We start from the raw sequence: 15,871 nt of genomic DNA, 5'->3' as shown, positions 1-15,871 counted from the left end.
CGCGGACTGTGGGTCGGGGGGGGGAGGAGTAGCGTTGTTAATCCGGGAGGATTGCTTTTTCAGGGCTCTGCCACCACCGGCAATCTCCGGCATTGAATGTGTTGGTCTCGTGTGGGGCACCAAGGAGAGCTTGGCTGTCTGGCTGGTGTGCCGACCACCCAGCACACCAGCAGCCACCCTGTCAGACCTGCTGGAGGTGGTGGCGGGCTGGGCCTTGGAGTTTCCAAACCTATTGGTTTTGGGAGACTTCAATGTCCATGCCGATGCCACCCCCTCCTCACAGGCTCTGGACCTAATCACTTCCATAGCAACACTGGGGCTCTCCCAGTTTGTTATGGGCCCGACCCATCAAGCAGGCCACACACTGCATTTGATCTTTGGTGCTGGCATAGATGTGATCATGCTCCCCCCTATGGAAGTGCCATGGTCTGATCACTATGCTCTGAAAGCCAAGATCAACTTCCCGCTCCTCCCCTGCTCGGGTGGCGAGCCTATTTGGGCTCGCCCACGAAGACTGATGGATCCTGATAGATTCCGTCTGGCCTTGAGGGACCCTGCTAGTCCTGGCGACTCATTAGATGACCTTGTCGAGGACTGGAATAACCGGTTCTTGGCAGCCATCGATGAGATTGCGCCTAAGCGCCCTCTGCGACCCCGTCGAAACCGGGCCCTTTGGTTTACCGAGAAGCTTCGGAAAATGAAACGGGATCTCAGACGGCTAGAGCGAGTATGGTGACGGACTCGTGATGGAGCTTCAAGAACATCTTATAGGACGCTTATGAAAGCCTATGAGATGGCTATGAAAGCTGCTAAGAAATCTCACTTTGCAGCTTCCATTGCATCCGCTAGCTCTCGCCCAGCACAACTTTTTAGAACAATTAGGTCAATAACGCCCTTAGGAGGACAACCAAATTTAAGCACAAATTCGACCCACAGCTGTGAGGAATTTGCGAGCTTTTTTGCGGAGAAAGTCCTGTTGCTCCGCCGTGACCTCTCTGCCAATTTAGATACAGTGACAGAACTGGAGGCCCCTCGACTGTCCTCGGGTCCAGTGTTAGAACATTTCGATCGGATACTCCCTGCTAATGTGGATAGACCCTCCAAGCTGGTAGGCCTACCACCTGCCTCCTCGATCCATGCCCGTTTTGGCTGATTAGGGCGTGTCCAGATATCGCACAGACCCCCCTGGTTGAAATTATCAATTTGTCCCTTGACACAGGGATATTCCCAAGGGAGCTGAAGGAAGCAATGGTGTGTCCGCTCTTAAAGAAAACTTCACTAGATCCTTTAGATCTATCCAATTACCGCCCAGTTGCAAATCTCCCATATCTGGGTAAGGTAATTGAGAGAGCAGTTGCTGAACAGCTTGGTAGGTTTCTGGAGGAAACATCGTCTTTAGATCCATTTCAGTCCGGATTCCGTCCTGATTTTGGGACCGAGACGGCTCTGGTCGCCCTAACAGATGATCTACGCAGAAAACTGGATCGAGGCGGGTCAGGACTGCTGATCCTTTTAGATTTGTCAGCAGCCTTTGACATGGTTGATCATGATCCTTTGGACCACCACCTCGCCGATGTGGGGATACAGGGCATAGCCCATAAATGGCTGTGCTCTTTTGATTTCTGGTCGGGGACAGAGGGTGGCACTAGGGAGGGAGTTGTCGTTGCGCCACTCCTTGGTGTGTGGAGTGCCGCAGGGCGCAATCCTCTCCCCAATGCTTTTTAACATCTTTATGCGCCCCCCTTGTCCAGATTATCCGGAGCTTTGGGCTGGGTTGTCACCAATATGCTGATGACACTCAGCTCTATCTGCTGGTGGATGGCCATACCAACTCGATCCCTGACACACTGACCAGATGTTTGGAAGCTGTGGCTGGATGGTTTTGTGGGAACCAATTGAAACTAAATCCTTCAAAGACAGAGGTTCCTCTGGCTGGGTTGGGATGGTATGGGGATGAGGGACTAACTCCCTTCTCTTGCGGGGGCCCAATTAGTGCCATTGCCTTCCTTTAAGAGTTTGGGTGTAATTCTTGACGCCTCCCTTTCCATGGAGGTGCAGGTTAAAGCAACAGCCAAGGCGACATTTTTCCACCTTCGCCGCATCAAGCAGTTGGTCCATTACCTTTCCCGCCCTGACCTGGCCACAGTGATCCATGCGACGGTCATCTCCAGGCTTGACTACTGTAATTCACTCTACGTGGGGCTGCCCTTGAGGCTGTCCCAGAAACTCCAGCAGGTGCAGGATGCTGCAGCGAGGCTCCTCACGGGGTCTCTGCCATGGGAGCATATTCACCCAGTGCTTTTCCAGCTGCACTGGCTCCTGGTGGAGTACAGGGTCAGATTTAAGGTGCTGGTTTTGACTTTTAAAGTCCTTCACGGCCTAGGACCCTCGTATTTACGGGACTGCCTCTCCCAGTATGCCCCACGGAGAGCCTCAAGGTCCACATATAGCAACACCCTAGAGGTCCCGGGCCCTAAGGAAGTTAGATTAGCCTCAACCAGAGCCAGGGCCTTTTCAACACTGGCTCCGGCCTGGTGTAATGCTCTGTCTCTTGAGACCAGGGCCCTGCGGGATATGATCTCTTTCTGCAGGACCTGTAAGACAGAGTTGTTCCACCTGGTCTTTGGCTCAGAATCAGTTTGATTCCCTCCCCCTTTTTCTTTTTCCTTTCTCCTCCTATGAAGAGATTGCTCCCTAACTGTTTTAATGTTGTATCTTAATCTTTTAACTTGTATTTTAATCAACTTCCCCACAAAACAAAAGAGTCCACCTTGGTCCAGCTGACGGAGACGAAGGTACATGAATACAGGCCGGGCTACACCACAGACCTGCACTAGTCTTCCATTCAGGCTCATCCTGAATCAGAGCACTTGCATCCTGATCTTTGCACTCGATTCAGCCTTTGAATCATTGGAATAGCTGGAGGGGCCAGGGGGAGCTGCTACCCCACAAAACAAGCTTGAAAGTGTTTGACAGTGCAAAGTGAGAGAGATTAGGAATCAGGCTTCATAAGGTGAACTTCAGTGCAGAAATGTTTCCCATCCTTATGACAAGTAGAATTATGCCCCCCCCCATGAAATAGTAAATGCATACGGGTTGCAAAAATGTGAAAGTGCTGAGTGAAGAGCAGGGCCATTGCAGAAAAAGATTTTATTTACGCCTTGTTATTTGTAATCCCATGCAATGCACCATCATTTAAAAGTGCTATAGAATCAAGAAACAGGCCCTTGCCTCGTGCTGCAGAATGTTTGACTTGTGCTAGTGGAAGGGAGGGTGGTTTATTCTGCTTGTAAAGCAACACCAAGTTTGCTTTACCAGTGTGGCCTCTGGCTAAGAAGCAAGCCTGGGTAAAGCAGTTGGCAAAAGGAAAGATGTTCCTTTGCAGTGGAACAAAATCTATTCAAGTGCTTCTGCCGCACCATCACATTGGACTACTGAATGGCCCAAGACCAGATTGCCAGAAGCCCCAGAATAATTGTGTGTTTTATGGAGCCATGTATTTTAGCTTTTAGGTGTGTTGAAAGAGAGATTAATAAGAAAGTAAATTGACATGAAGTATGACCAACATAACAAAAAAACAACACATTTTTATTTTTTAAAAAATGGTCCTTTGGAGTTTTAATCGTACAAAACATCAATGTTTTGATGTTATACAAACAATGAACAGGACAGCAACAAATACTTATAGCTTCAGGGTCTAGAGACATGTTTTTGGACTGCAAACAAGCTGACACTTTCACAAACATCTACATGTGAGAAAGGCAACCTCTTGCCGACACGGCCCAAAGAGAATAAACACAGACATGAAGGGAGGGGCAGCTTCTTTGCTCAAGGGTTGTCTTTCCCCCAAGAGCAGAAGAATCAGCTCTCCCTTGCGTCTGCCCCACTTCCTGCTGGTGCTTCCTCTCCCCTCCTGCTCTACAGAATGACACGGTTGACTTGGATATACTACAGCATGCTGGAGAGACCATTTGCCCAAGAGCTTGTCATCTGCTTGTCCTAGGGTGGCATAGGAGGCAGGTGGAGCTCAAGGGGACCTGTGGTGGGTAGGAGGTGGGGACAAGGAAAGAACCACATCCTCTTCTCAGATATCTCTATCTTGGCTCAGGTCGGAGGGTGCCCGCTGGAGAGGTTTGCTTGCCACTATCTGAGACTGTGGAGTGACTTGTCCTTGTACACTGTGGCGGATCCCATATCCAAAATAGATGGCAAAGCCTAGAAGAGAAATGGAGCCCAATGGTCACAAAGCATCCACAGCCAGCCTTCCCTAGCAACCAAGCAATGGACCACCAAGTGAGATTGGGACTGTTTCCTGTTATAGTAGCTTTCGCAGACAGGGTGGCTCCTTACCTATTGCCATCCAGACAGCAAAACGGGCCCAGGTACCTGCATCCAGCTTCATCATGAGATAGATATTCACCAAGATACTGAAGAGGGGAAGCAGTGGCAGGCCAGGGACCTGTAAAAGACAAACAGGCCCAATGCAAGAGGATGCAAAACACCTTGTCTTTTGGGAAAAACTAGCTACCACCCACAATTTCCATTAAGATTAAAGCTTAGCCTGGTCTTCAATCGGGCCTTTCCAGGCAGTGGGGTGGGGGGCCTAAAAGCAGGAGCTGGTGAAGCACAGTCTTAGACCAACCCCTATATTGTGCCTCCAGTACAAATTTCCAGTCTCCAAGTAATGGTATTTAAGGGGAGGGGAGAGGCAGCATGGGGAAAGAATGGTTTTCTCAATATTTTCTAAAGATCCTCTCCTGAAAATCCTTTCCTCCCATCAGTTCCATCATGTTCCTGAAATAGTGAGGCTGTGCAGAAGGAGACTGTTGTCTTGCTCTTTTACAGAATGAAGCAGGAGGCTGGTGCTGCTTTTAAATTAACAGTGGCTAAGCACTCAACTGGAAGACTGCATCCAAGTAGATTGCATTGATGGAAGCTGTGGGGAGGTAGAAGAATGTTGCTTGCAAAATTTCATTGGCATAGAGGGGGCAGGTTGTGATGCTAAGTCATGAGTGATATCATAGATACAGGTCAACAGGTACCTACAACAAGCAGCAGTTATCTCTAGGGATAGTTGCAGTTGCAGGGGTAGGTTGGGTAAATAATTGCTTTTTACACAATTGGAAGAAGAGGATTCTCATAACAGATGCTATTGCAGAAGGGATGTCACTCAGTTCCCCTAGAGCAGATTGCAAATTCTTCATTTCCCCCTATACTACAGTACAATTGTGACTTGTATGGAGTTTACGTTCTGGGGCTGGCACATATCTGCAGAAATGCATACACCTTAACTGCTCCCCTTGGAACTGCCCCTGCATGACCATCCTTATCTTCTAAACAAGACAGAGAGTTTTTAAAGCTCTGGGCTGCTCTCACAAGACCTCCCTGGACCGTCCAAGTTCCCACGAGTTCTTTAAAGCCTCCCAGAGCCTGGTGAGCAAGCTCTTTTTGCATCAGAAAGCCCAGTGCAAAGGAGCTTTTAAGCTGTCCAACGTGTGTGAAATTAATTTGTGGACTTCAACCACACAAGGTTGAAATCACACAAGTTAAATGCATGTAAGATGCGAATGTACTGTACTTGGGAATCCCCCCCACTTCCCCCATCAGAGTTTAAGGTTTGAAGGGAGCAAACAAAGGATCATCCAATGGATCTCTGGGACTGCCCTTCCATCTCCAGTAATTGGACAATGAACAGAAAGTCCTAGCCTATCCCTGCAGGCAGGAACATAACACTTCCTGAAGGAAGGGACATCTTGAGCCCTATCACCTTCCCCCTAACCCTAGCCAAAGGCCAGCAAGAACCAGAGGGGTCCTGTAAAGCAAGCTGAACTAAAGTCTTAAGTGCAGTGTAGAGGGCACAATACTCCCAAACTTTAGAGGGAGAGAGATGACCCATCAAGCAATCATGTCCAGGAGGGAAAGACAAAGTAAACACACACACACACTATTTCTGAAATGGGAGAAAGATGTGATGGCTTATCTCTCCCCCAAAAGATCCAGCAATGGCAGAAGATTGCTTGGCAAGCGCTGATGTGCCAGCTTGAGGTAATCCAGCTCTGCCACATGCAAGTGCCCCAAAATCCCACAAGTAAAGGCAGCCCTTTGGCCAGAACACTTACTTTGAAAGTGAGGCGTGTCTTGCTCTCTGGCTGCCTCCAGATGATGATGGTGCCAACGAGTGAAACAACCAGGAGAACCACACAGGCAACGACCCAGCCAATGCTGCATTGCATGAGAGCTGCCGACTGTTGTGCCAAGATGCCACAGAGAGTGGTGATCATCAGAGCTGCAAGACAAGACCACCAGGTTTATAGAGCTGAAAACTGCCCCATCGTTCCACCTGATAATCTTTTACCTCAAGGCAGAGACCTCTAGAAGCTGGACACCAACTCACATCAGCCCCAACTTGCATGGTTGGGGGCCAGAGAAGATGGGAGGCTCATTCATTCATTCATTCAATTTGTAGCCCACCTTTCCTCCAGGGAGCTCAAGGTGGCACACATAGTTGTGCCCCCTCCATTTTATTCTCACCACAACCCAGACAGCGACTGGTCCAGGGTTACTGGGGATCTGGCCCCTGCTCTCCCTTGTCCTTGCCTAAACTCTAACCTACTGGTTCGCAAATCTTTTCCTCTGGGCCACAATTTCAGAATAAAAATTTGGTTGCACCACACTGAATTTTTTATTGATAAATTGGAAAACAAAAAGAAACTCCCAGCAGTACTTGATTTATAACATAGAACACAACTGCTTTATAATATGGGACATCCAGAAAGTAGAAAACAATTCAGCTACAGAAGAACTTATATCATTCCCAAAATATAATGTTGGTTGTCCTTGAATCTTCCCACCACACTTGCTATCCTCTCCTGTCACATCAGTGTGGCATACCACACCCTTTGAGAATCAAGGCTCTAGCCACCAACAATAGGTGGGCCACAGGTTCCTCATTCCTGTTTTAACTGGAAATATCGGAGTCAGAACATGCACACTTATGCTTTGAGCCAAACCGGAGCTCTGCCTTGGGAAGCAGCAGGGGCTCAGCATCACCCCTGCGGTGCACTCCGGCTTCGCCCATCCAGGTGAGCAAACATGCTCAGTTTAGACCCCGCACATGCCAGCACTTACAGACAACTGTGCTGCTGATGTAGACAATGCGCCCTGAGATGGAAGTTGGAACATCTCCGGAAGGGCAGAAAAGGTGCCTCCAGGTGAACTTGTCTTTTAGGGCCACATGGCCATCACGGAGAGAGAGATTAATCACCACCTTCTCTTCTTCGCTTCCATTCATCTCAAGCATTTCCAAGTCTTTGGAGGGAGCGAACAGGTCAGGCTGGTATCTATCAGCAAAGGCAGAAGAGTTAAGTAAAAGGAAACTGCAATTCCCTGTCAGTCCTTCTGCAAAGGGGCATCCACCAGGCCTAGACATGGCTTGGAGAACTCTGTGTGGAGTGCTGCTCACTCCAAGAAGTACCCACCTGAGGATGAGAACACAAACTGCAACCAAGGAGTACGCCAGCAGAGTGCCAATGGACATGAGGTTAACCAGGTCCTTCAGCTCAAAGAGAAATGCCATTAGACCTGCAAGATAATAGCCCCACATGACTCATGGGCTGGCTTACTTATTTATTTACTACATTTATATACCACCTTTATATTCCAAGGATCTCAAGGTGGTGTACGTGGTTCATGCTTCCTCCCCATTTCATCCTCACAACAACCCTTTGAGGTAGGTTAGGCTAAGAGATGGTGACTGGCTCAAGGTCACCCAGGGAGCTTCATGGCTGGATGGCGATTCTAACCCTGCTCTTCCAGGTCATAGTCCAACATTCTAACCATTACGCCACACTGGATAGAATCATAGAGTTGTAAGGGACCTCAAGGGTCATGTAGTCCAATCCCCTGCACTGCAAGTATATCAACACTTAGTTCCCCATCCAACTTGAAACTGTACTAGACTCTGCTTAGCTTTTCAAATTTGCTAGCAATTTTATTGCTGCACCACTAGGAGCGGTAATGGTGATGGAAGTGTAGAGGGTGAAAGGACAAAGACCCACTAAGATATCCATACCAGAAATGATGCCTGACACAACAGTAGCCACTAAGGGAGTCTTGGTTCGGCTGTGGACCCGGTACAGAAACCTGAAGAGTAGTCCATCTTCAGCCATGGCATAGATCACCCGTGGCATTGGGAATATGGAACCAAGCAAGCTGCATTGGGCAGGAAGAGACATAAAATCAAGACCTGGGCATATCTGAGAACTTCCATACGAAGAGAATGCAGATGGCCAACAGCTCATGAACGGAGTCTGTGGCCACCTTAGCACAAGTCACCCTCATGGTCTGCTTCTGGGTTCAAATCAAGTTGATGGCCTGACTTAAGGAGCCTGAAGCCCAGGGTGTCCAAAACACTGTCTACTCCCACATCCACCATACCATCTTCTAGGATGGAGGCAGCTACGTCCCAAGCTTAGATAATGCATGGATTGGCTGGATGCAGAGTGGTGGGAGGCACCAGCTGAGGTACACCCAACGGCGAGCCCAGAAACTGGTGGTGGGATGATGGTGCTGGCCAGAGGGAAAAGAGGGAGCAGACTGGGAGAAGGAGGTGTCAGAAGCTGAAGGGGTAACAGAGTTTAGTGAGCAGGAACAGGCAGGGGGAAGTTCAGACTCTGAGGTGGAAGTGGAAGCTAGAGGGAGCAGTCCTGCTGCGACCAGCTCCTCTACCCTCTGGTCTCCTAGAACACACAATGAAATGAAGAGGGCAAAGCAGAGGAGGGGTGTGCACAGGTGCAGTTTCCGATTGCTTTGGAAAGAACCTGGAAAGGAGGAGCCTTAGGAAGTGTTGGGAGATGGCGGGGACCTTCAGTCCTTGCAACTGCCTTGTTGGAGCAAGACCTACCAGGAACACTAGGTCTGCACCGTTTTGGTTTCTTGAATAAAGAGTTAACTTCACTGACACTGTGTTTTGCTTTGATTGCTGAACTACGCTTGACAGGTAAGCAGCTACTGGGGCAAGGGCTTTCTCTGTAGTTGTGCCCATGCTCAGGGAACTCTATCCTGAGACACGTTTGCCTTACACTTTGGTACGACCCTTGAGGGTACTAGGCAAAGTGCGTCCACTTCACTTGAGTCTTTAATGGCATTTAATAGCCTTTTGACTCCTTGTGTTGCCTGCTTTAAAACCAGAGCTGGTCTTTTAAAGTATCACTGATGATTTGATTTATCTTATCTGCTCTTTTGTTTTATAGATTACAGCTCTTTGGCATTTTCTCCACTGGGCAAGCTTCTGTTTGTTAGCTACTCTTCCAACAGTAGGATAGTAGGATTTAAATGCTGAAACCAACTAAACTAAGAGGAAAACTGTGGCAGATGAAGGGAATGGGGATGCCACAGAGTACACAATTTGCATGAAGAAGGTCCTGGGTTCAGTCCCTGGGCTCATCAGGTAGGGCTGGCAAAGGCTATTTGCAGGTGAGGCAGTGGAAGTGCTGGACCATTGTCTTGCCTTGGTAACGGACTGGATGAGAGCCAATAAACTGAAGCTCAATTCAGATATGACTGAGATACTGTTAATGGATAGTTCCCTAGACCAGATGGCTGGGATGCTGCCTGCTCTTGATGGGGTTACACTTCTTTTTAAGGAGTAGTTACACAGCTTGTGGGGTGCTTCTGGACCCATTGCTGTCCTTTGAGGCTCAGGTGGCCTTGGTGGTGTTGAGTGCCTTCCATCAGCTTCAGCTAATGGCCCAGCTACACCCCTATCTGGACAAGGAGAGCCTAACTTCTGTTGTCTATGCTCTGGTTACCTCTAAGTTAGATTACTGAAACACATTGTATGCAGAGCTGCATCTGAAGATGGTTTGGAAATTCAGCTGGTGCAGAATTTGGTAGCCAGGATTGCTCACCAGGTCAAGATGATTTGAGTATATTATGCTGATGCTGGCCCAACTGCACTGCCTGCCAATTAGCTTCTGGGCCCAATTCAAGTTTTGACCTGGAAAGTCTTAAACGACTCAGACCCGCAATACCTCAAGGACCACCTCTCTTGTTACAAACCAACCCGGACCCTGAGAAGATCAGTTGATGCCTTTCCTCGTGTGCCTCTTCCACAAGAGGTCCAGAGGGTGGCAACTCAAGAACGGGCCTTTTCTGCAGTGGCAACCCATTTGTGGAATGCTCTCCCCAGGGAGGTTCAGCTGGCGTCTTCATTATACACCTTTAAGTGCCAGGCGAAAATGTTCCTCTTTAACCAAGGCTTTGGCTGATTGACATCTGATGCCCTTTTAAAATGTGTTGTGGGAGCGGGGATTCTTTGTTTGTTTGTTCTTATTTTTATTATGTATTTTTATGTCATGAACTGCCCTGGGATCTATAAATGAAGGGCAGTATACAAATTTAATTAATTCATTATTATTATTATTATTATTATTATTATTATTATTATTATTAAATAATAATAATAATAATAATAATAATAATAATATAATAATAATAATAATACTGGGTCCACATATGCAATACTATGAGGATCAGACACTGAAGCTAACATAGCTCTTCGCGTTTCCTATGTAACAGCAGTAGAAAATTCAGTGCATGCTGCTTTTCCTTATCCCTTACCTGGTGGAGAGGGCACAGAGTGAGCCAATAGCTACTACGTAGCGGGCTGGCTCCCACCCCACAGCCTTGAAGGCATCAGGCAGGGGGCTCTCCTTGTTCACCAAGTAGTAAGGCACCATCAAGGTCAAGGAAGCAGAAACCCCAAAGTAAGCCACAAAGCAGATCAGGAGTGAGGCAATGATGCCGATGGGCATGGCGCGCTGCGGGTTACGAGCTTCCTCACCTGGAGAAAGGGGTCAAGACAGAAGAAAACTATCAACTTCAGTTTCTCGCACCTCTTAATCTTAAATTCAGTTTGTCCCATTTCCACATTATTTTGTGCTTGTTTCTTAAATGTTACCACAACATTTCTCATGTGCGTTTGTCCCCATATCTATGTTTTTTGTGTGCAGTTTTGCCCTGATGACTGCATCTCTGCAATTCCTCTTAATATGCACTCCCCCCTTTTTTTTTGCTGGAGAATTTTGCCACCAAAATTCAGAAAAGGCAGCTGTGTTTTGATTTATGTAACTTGTTTGAATGAGTTAGGCTCACATTAAAATGCAGACTGAACAGAACAACTCAGATGAGATTCCAGCAAATTCCTCTCTCATTTACTATACCCAAGACAGGCACAGCCTTGGACCCCCACCCTTCACACACAATTCACACCACACCACACTACTTCGAATATGTGAATCTGCACAGTGCAGGGGTTGTTTACTTGCCCTGCAAATCTACTACTCTGGCAAATAACATCTCTAGGCAGGAGAACTATTTCATGTGAAGTGGGGCTTGGGAACTTCCAGGTGAGGCAGTGCACTGTTGCACAGAGTTGCATTGCGAATGACTTATTTCCCCAGATCACAAGCAGAAACTTTCTGCTGAAAGCACAGTACGGAACAGCAGCTCAGCCTTGCCCTGGGAGAAGAGCAGAGATGCCAGTTGATGCACGCAGCTCACCCCCAGTTGCTGAGCGTGGCATTTCCCTCTCTCTTGATTGCACACCTGCCTGTGCTCCAGGGTATGTGGAAATACAGAAGGGAATTTCTCACCTATTCACCACACCCCTCAAATGCAGATACTCTACCTGTGGTTGCAATGCAGTCAAATCCAACAAAGGCATAGAAGCATGTGGCAGCCCCAGAGAGGACCCCCTCGAAGCCAAAGGGAAAGAAGCCACCACTGCCAAAGCGCCCAATACTGCAAGAGAAAGAAAGATGTACTTCAGCAACATTCAAGGAAGGCAAAACTAGGAGAACAACCTCCTGATGGGCCACTCAGGAATATGTATACTTAATGAATTAAATCTCCCCCTAGAACAGCTGATCCATGAACCATGAGGGCCTCTCCAAACTGGCTCCTCTCTGCTGCTACTTCCTTTCCTCTTCACCCCTGCTTTAGCCAGGTGCGGACTTTGGTACTATGGTGCCCTGAGCTAGGCCAAAATTTGGTGCCCCCACTGTTGCACTGTCGGGTTTTAGGAAGAATGTGCAAGGGGTCTTACAGGTTCCTAAAGCCTTCTCACCTCCTTCCCACAGCTGGAAAAAGCACTAACTAGGCTAAGGGAAGGAGACAGAAGGACTCTAGGACCCTGTCGGAGTCCTCAGGCCTCCTTCCTATAGTGGGACAAGTGTTTACTGGATGCCCTCTCTGCTTGGTGCCTGCTCAGTGCCCAGAGAGGGGAAACCAGTCACATTGCCCTAAAACCATGTGCTGCACAGGACCATAATAAAAACTGGGAGCAGTGAGTGGATGGCCACCTGCACCCAGATACTATTCTCCACAGGGAAGGACAGGCTGCTGCCTCCCATCCTAAACTTAACAGAAGCCTGGGGAGAAGGTCAGGCAGATGTTATGCAAGGGGAGAAGGGCCCTTACCTGCTTCCAGCCTCGTGTTTCCATGTGTGGTTCTGATAATCTTCCTTGGATAAGGTCCAGTTCTTGACATCTCCCTTCACAAAGCCAGCAATGATGACAAAGCTCAGGACCAGTAAGTTGATAGCTGTGAAGATTTTGTTCACCAGGGCAGATTCACTCACACCAAACGACAGCAAACCTGAAAGAGAGTGAGAGATGGGTGCACAGATTTATGGCAAGTCTCTTGGGAGCAGGCCTCCAGGCTTGCTGGGTTAACGATTATGATCACCTTTACAACGTGTTCTAGGGCAGAAGAACCTATTCATGGGTCTCCGAAATACAGCGCTCCATAAACAGTCTGTCATTGGCATATTTCAGGAGAACCCTGATTCCACCTTTGCATTGATTTAAGATCTGTTGAGGCTCTCGCGCTCTTTCATTCTTCTTTGGAGGTTAGACAAGTAAGCTACTTGAGGAGGGGGGCTGTAACCTGGAAGATGGAGCAAGTTTGTTTTCTCCTGCTCTGGTGGATAGCACTTGAACCAATGGCTTCAAGTTACAAGAAAAGAGATTCCAACTAAACATTAGGAAGAACTTCCTGACAGCGAGAGCTGTTCAACAGCGTAACAGACTCCCTTGGGAGGTGCTGGACTCTCCTTCCTTAGAAGTTTATAAGCAGTCGAGGTTGGATGGCCATCTGTCATGTGTGATCTAGTTGAGATTCCCATATTGCAGAGGGTTGAGCTAGATGGTCCTCATGCCCCCCCCAACTCTACAATTCTATGATTATTGCCAGGGAAGAAGGTCCTTACCGCTGCAGAGATTGCCTCACCTGTAAGCAGCAAAACCAGAAATAGAGCAAAGAAGTCAGGATATTTAGCCAGCACATTCTCCACATGCAGGGCAGTATGATTGTGGAAGAAATTAGAGATGTGGCCGCCAATGATGTTGTCAAAGGTTGAGCTCCAGGCACGAGCGACGCTTGCTGTCCCTGGAAACCAAAAGGAGAGCCCTTCATTAACAAATACAACCTCGGCCGCTTCCAGCCACATACAGAGTGAATGAGCCTCAGCACACCACAGAGAGATGCCCGAGATGAATATGGGAGAACAACTCACACCATCAAGATGAGCCACTTGTTCCAGAAGAAAGCAAAATGCTACTTGTCCTCTCTGGATAGAGATAGCCTGGCCACTGTTATTCTTGTTTGGTAAACTTCAGATTAGACTACTACAATACACTGTATTGCAGGGCTGCCTTTGAAGACTACTTGGAAAGTTAAGTTGGTTCAGGAGGTTGCTGATAGTAACTGTTGGCCAGGAAGCAATGCCTACTGAGAAGGTTCTCTACCAGGTGTCTCTGTTAGGTAAGGTTAGATGGGTAGTGACCAGACAGAGGCTTTTTTTTTTCATTGAAGCTTCATTTGAGAATCACCCCTCTCTGAGTAGTAAAGGAGCCACAACATCATTAAGGAGGCAAATTAAACCTCCTGGCTGTTTAGTAGTTTTAGTTCTATGCTGCTGTTTTGATATTAATTCCTTCTGGACTGTATCCCTCCTCTCTATATTTTAGTAATTTTTAGTAAAATTATTTTGGATATAGTTCAGTCGGGGGGAAACGGCCCCCAAAATATTTTAAATAAACTATGCATAAAATTATTTCTCAACCGTGACTGAACTGTTATGCTATTTGAATCTGTAAGTAATGAGTAATGTAAGTCTAGGTGGCCCCCTACTCCTGAGGGGTTTGGGCGCTGAGAAGGGTGCTTCTTTGATGCATTGCTGCAGGCAATGCAACAGGTTTGTTTCTTTGCACCTGATCTCAGGGTGAAATCATTCTTGTCTGCTCATTCAAAGTCACCTCCTTTACTCTGAGCCGAACGGCACATACCTATCATATAGGAGAGAATGAGGTTCCATCCTGTGGTGAAGGCCCAGATCTCCCCAACTGTGACATAGCTGTAGAGGTAGGCAGAGCCAGCCTTGGGCACTCGGGCTCCAAACTCTGCGTAGCACAGACCAGCTAACACTGATGAGACAGCTGCTATGAAGAAGCAGAGCACGATGGAAGGGCCTGCGTCGTCCACTGCCACCTCCCCGGACAAAACGTAGACACCAGCCCCAAGGGTGCTGCCCACACCAAGAGCTATCAGGTCCAGGGTGGAGAGGCAACGAGCTAACTGGGTCTCATCAGAGCTGAGGTCCACTGTGCGCTGCCGGATCAGCTTCTTGCCGAAGCTTGCCATGGTTTTCTCCAGCATTCTGGACAATTGTGTAAAATTTCCAATGCTTCCCAAGGATCTAAGAGAAGAGAATGTTGCAGTGTTAGAGCCAGCAATATGGGGTGTGCGCCAGCAAGAATGTGGGTAAGGATTTTAAGATGTAACAGAACCATGCCAGTGGTAATGCAAAAATGTGGCTGAGGAAGCTGGAGCCCTATACCACTTGGAATCAGGCAATTCCTTGTTCCCCAGCAGAACCCCATAATGGTGTTCCACTCCTCCTTCCCTTTGTGGTCAAGTTCAGCCATTTAGGGCCAGCACCTTGAGCATTTTTTAAAGCCAACCTATGTTTGTTTTAAGGCAGTGTTTATTTATTCATAAGCTGCAAGTAAGGCAGAAATTGTTACTGAAGTAAAATAAAAATTGTTATGAGGAGCAGAAGCAAGCAACCAGGGAGTGCCAGTTCCAAAGCACAATGTTCATCCCGGATCCCCAGAATCTAAGTAACCTGTAACCCAAGGACAGTTGAGGAATTTTCACTGGCCCTTTTTCAAATCAAGTAGGTTACACTGTGTGGGACGCAGGTGGCGCTGTGGGTTAAACCACAGAGCCTAGGGCTTGCCGATCAGAAGGTCAGCGGTTCGAATCCCCCCCCCCGACGGGGTGAGCTCCCGTTGCTCGGTCCCTGCTCCTGCCCACCTAGCAGTTCGAAAGCACGTCAAAGTGCAAGTAGATAAATAGGTACTGCTCCAGCGGGAAGGTAAACGGCATTTCCATGCGTTGCTCTGGTTCACCAGAAGCGGCTTAGTCCTGCTGGCCACATGACCTGGAAGCTGTACGCCGACTCCCTCAGCCAATAAAGCAAGATGAGCGCTGCAACCCCAGAGTCATCCGCGACTGGACCTAAGGGTCAGGGGTCCCTTTGCCTTTACCTTAGGTTAGACTGTAGCTTTCAAGTCTAGGGCAGCAGTGGCTAACTCTCAGTTCAGGGGCATGATCCAGCCCTCCAAGACCCTAGTGATTTTGGCATTAGCGTTAAAAGTGGGGAGGGATTAAATTAGGCATAGCACTGGATTGGGCAGAAGCCAGTGCCCTGATGGGGATACAAATTGCCTCCTATCCAGGCATCTGTTTTGTTGAGTGACATTATGGCAATCGGGGGGGGGACGGGACCCTAAGCTCACACACGAC

At 48.0% G+C, this 15,871-nt stretch overlaps 1 protein-coding gene across 4 annotated transcripts in view; it reads right to left on the bottom strand.

Annotated features, from left to right (window-relative positions):
• Nucleotides 1-3,571: 3,571 nt before the first annotated feature.
• SLC7A3 (solute carrier family 7 member 3) overlaps nt 3,572-15,871 on the bottom strand; it is a 36,800-nt gene continuing 24,500 nt past the window's right edge. For 3 of the 4 annotated variants that reach the window (XM_053373519.1, XM_053373517.1, XM_053373518.1), the window contains 12 exons: nt 14,350-14,759; nt 13,292-13,450; nt 12,481-12,658; nt 11,690-11,802; nt 10,621-10,843; nt 8,072-8,211; nt 7,479-7,581; nt 7,129-7,340; nt 6,120-6,286; nt 4,900-4,936; nt 4,351-4,459; nt 3,572-4,215 (listed from right to left, as the gene is read on the bottom strand). In XM_053373519.1, coding sequence (XP_053229494.1) covers nt 4,095-4,215; nt 4,351-4,459; nt 4,900-4,936; nt 6,120-6,286; nt 7,129-7,340; nt 7,479-7,581; nt 8,072-8,211; nt 10,621-10,843; nt 11,690-11,802; nt 12,481-12,658; nt 13,292-13,450; nt 14,350-14,719 — 1,932 coding nt within the window. In that variant the 5' untranslated portion in view covers nt 14,720-14,759 and the 3' untranslated portion in view covers nt 3,572-4,094. The remainder of the gene's footprint in view (nt 4,216-4,350; nt 4,460-4,899; nt 4,937-6,119; nt 6,287-7,128; nt 7,341-7,478; nt 7,582-8,071; nt 8,212-10,620; nt 10,844-11,689; nt 11,803-12,480; nt 12,659-13,291; nt 13,451-14,349; nt 14,760-15,871) is intronic. The other variant, XM_053373522.1, reaches the window with a different exon arrangement.

The sequence above is a fragment of the Podarcis raffonei genome, chromosome Z (assembly GCF_027172205.1).
Source record: "Podarcis raffonei isolate rPodRaf1 chromosome Z, rPodRaf1.pri, whole genome shotgun sequence".
In the NCBI taxonomy this organism is placed as follows: domain Eukaryota; kingdom Metazoa; phylum Chordata; class Lepidosauria; order Squamata; family Lacertidae; genus Podarcis; species Podarcis raffonei.
Note: the sequence above shows the minus strand (reverse complement) of the source record. Positions and strands in the feature narration are given on the sequence as shown.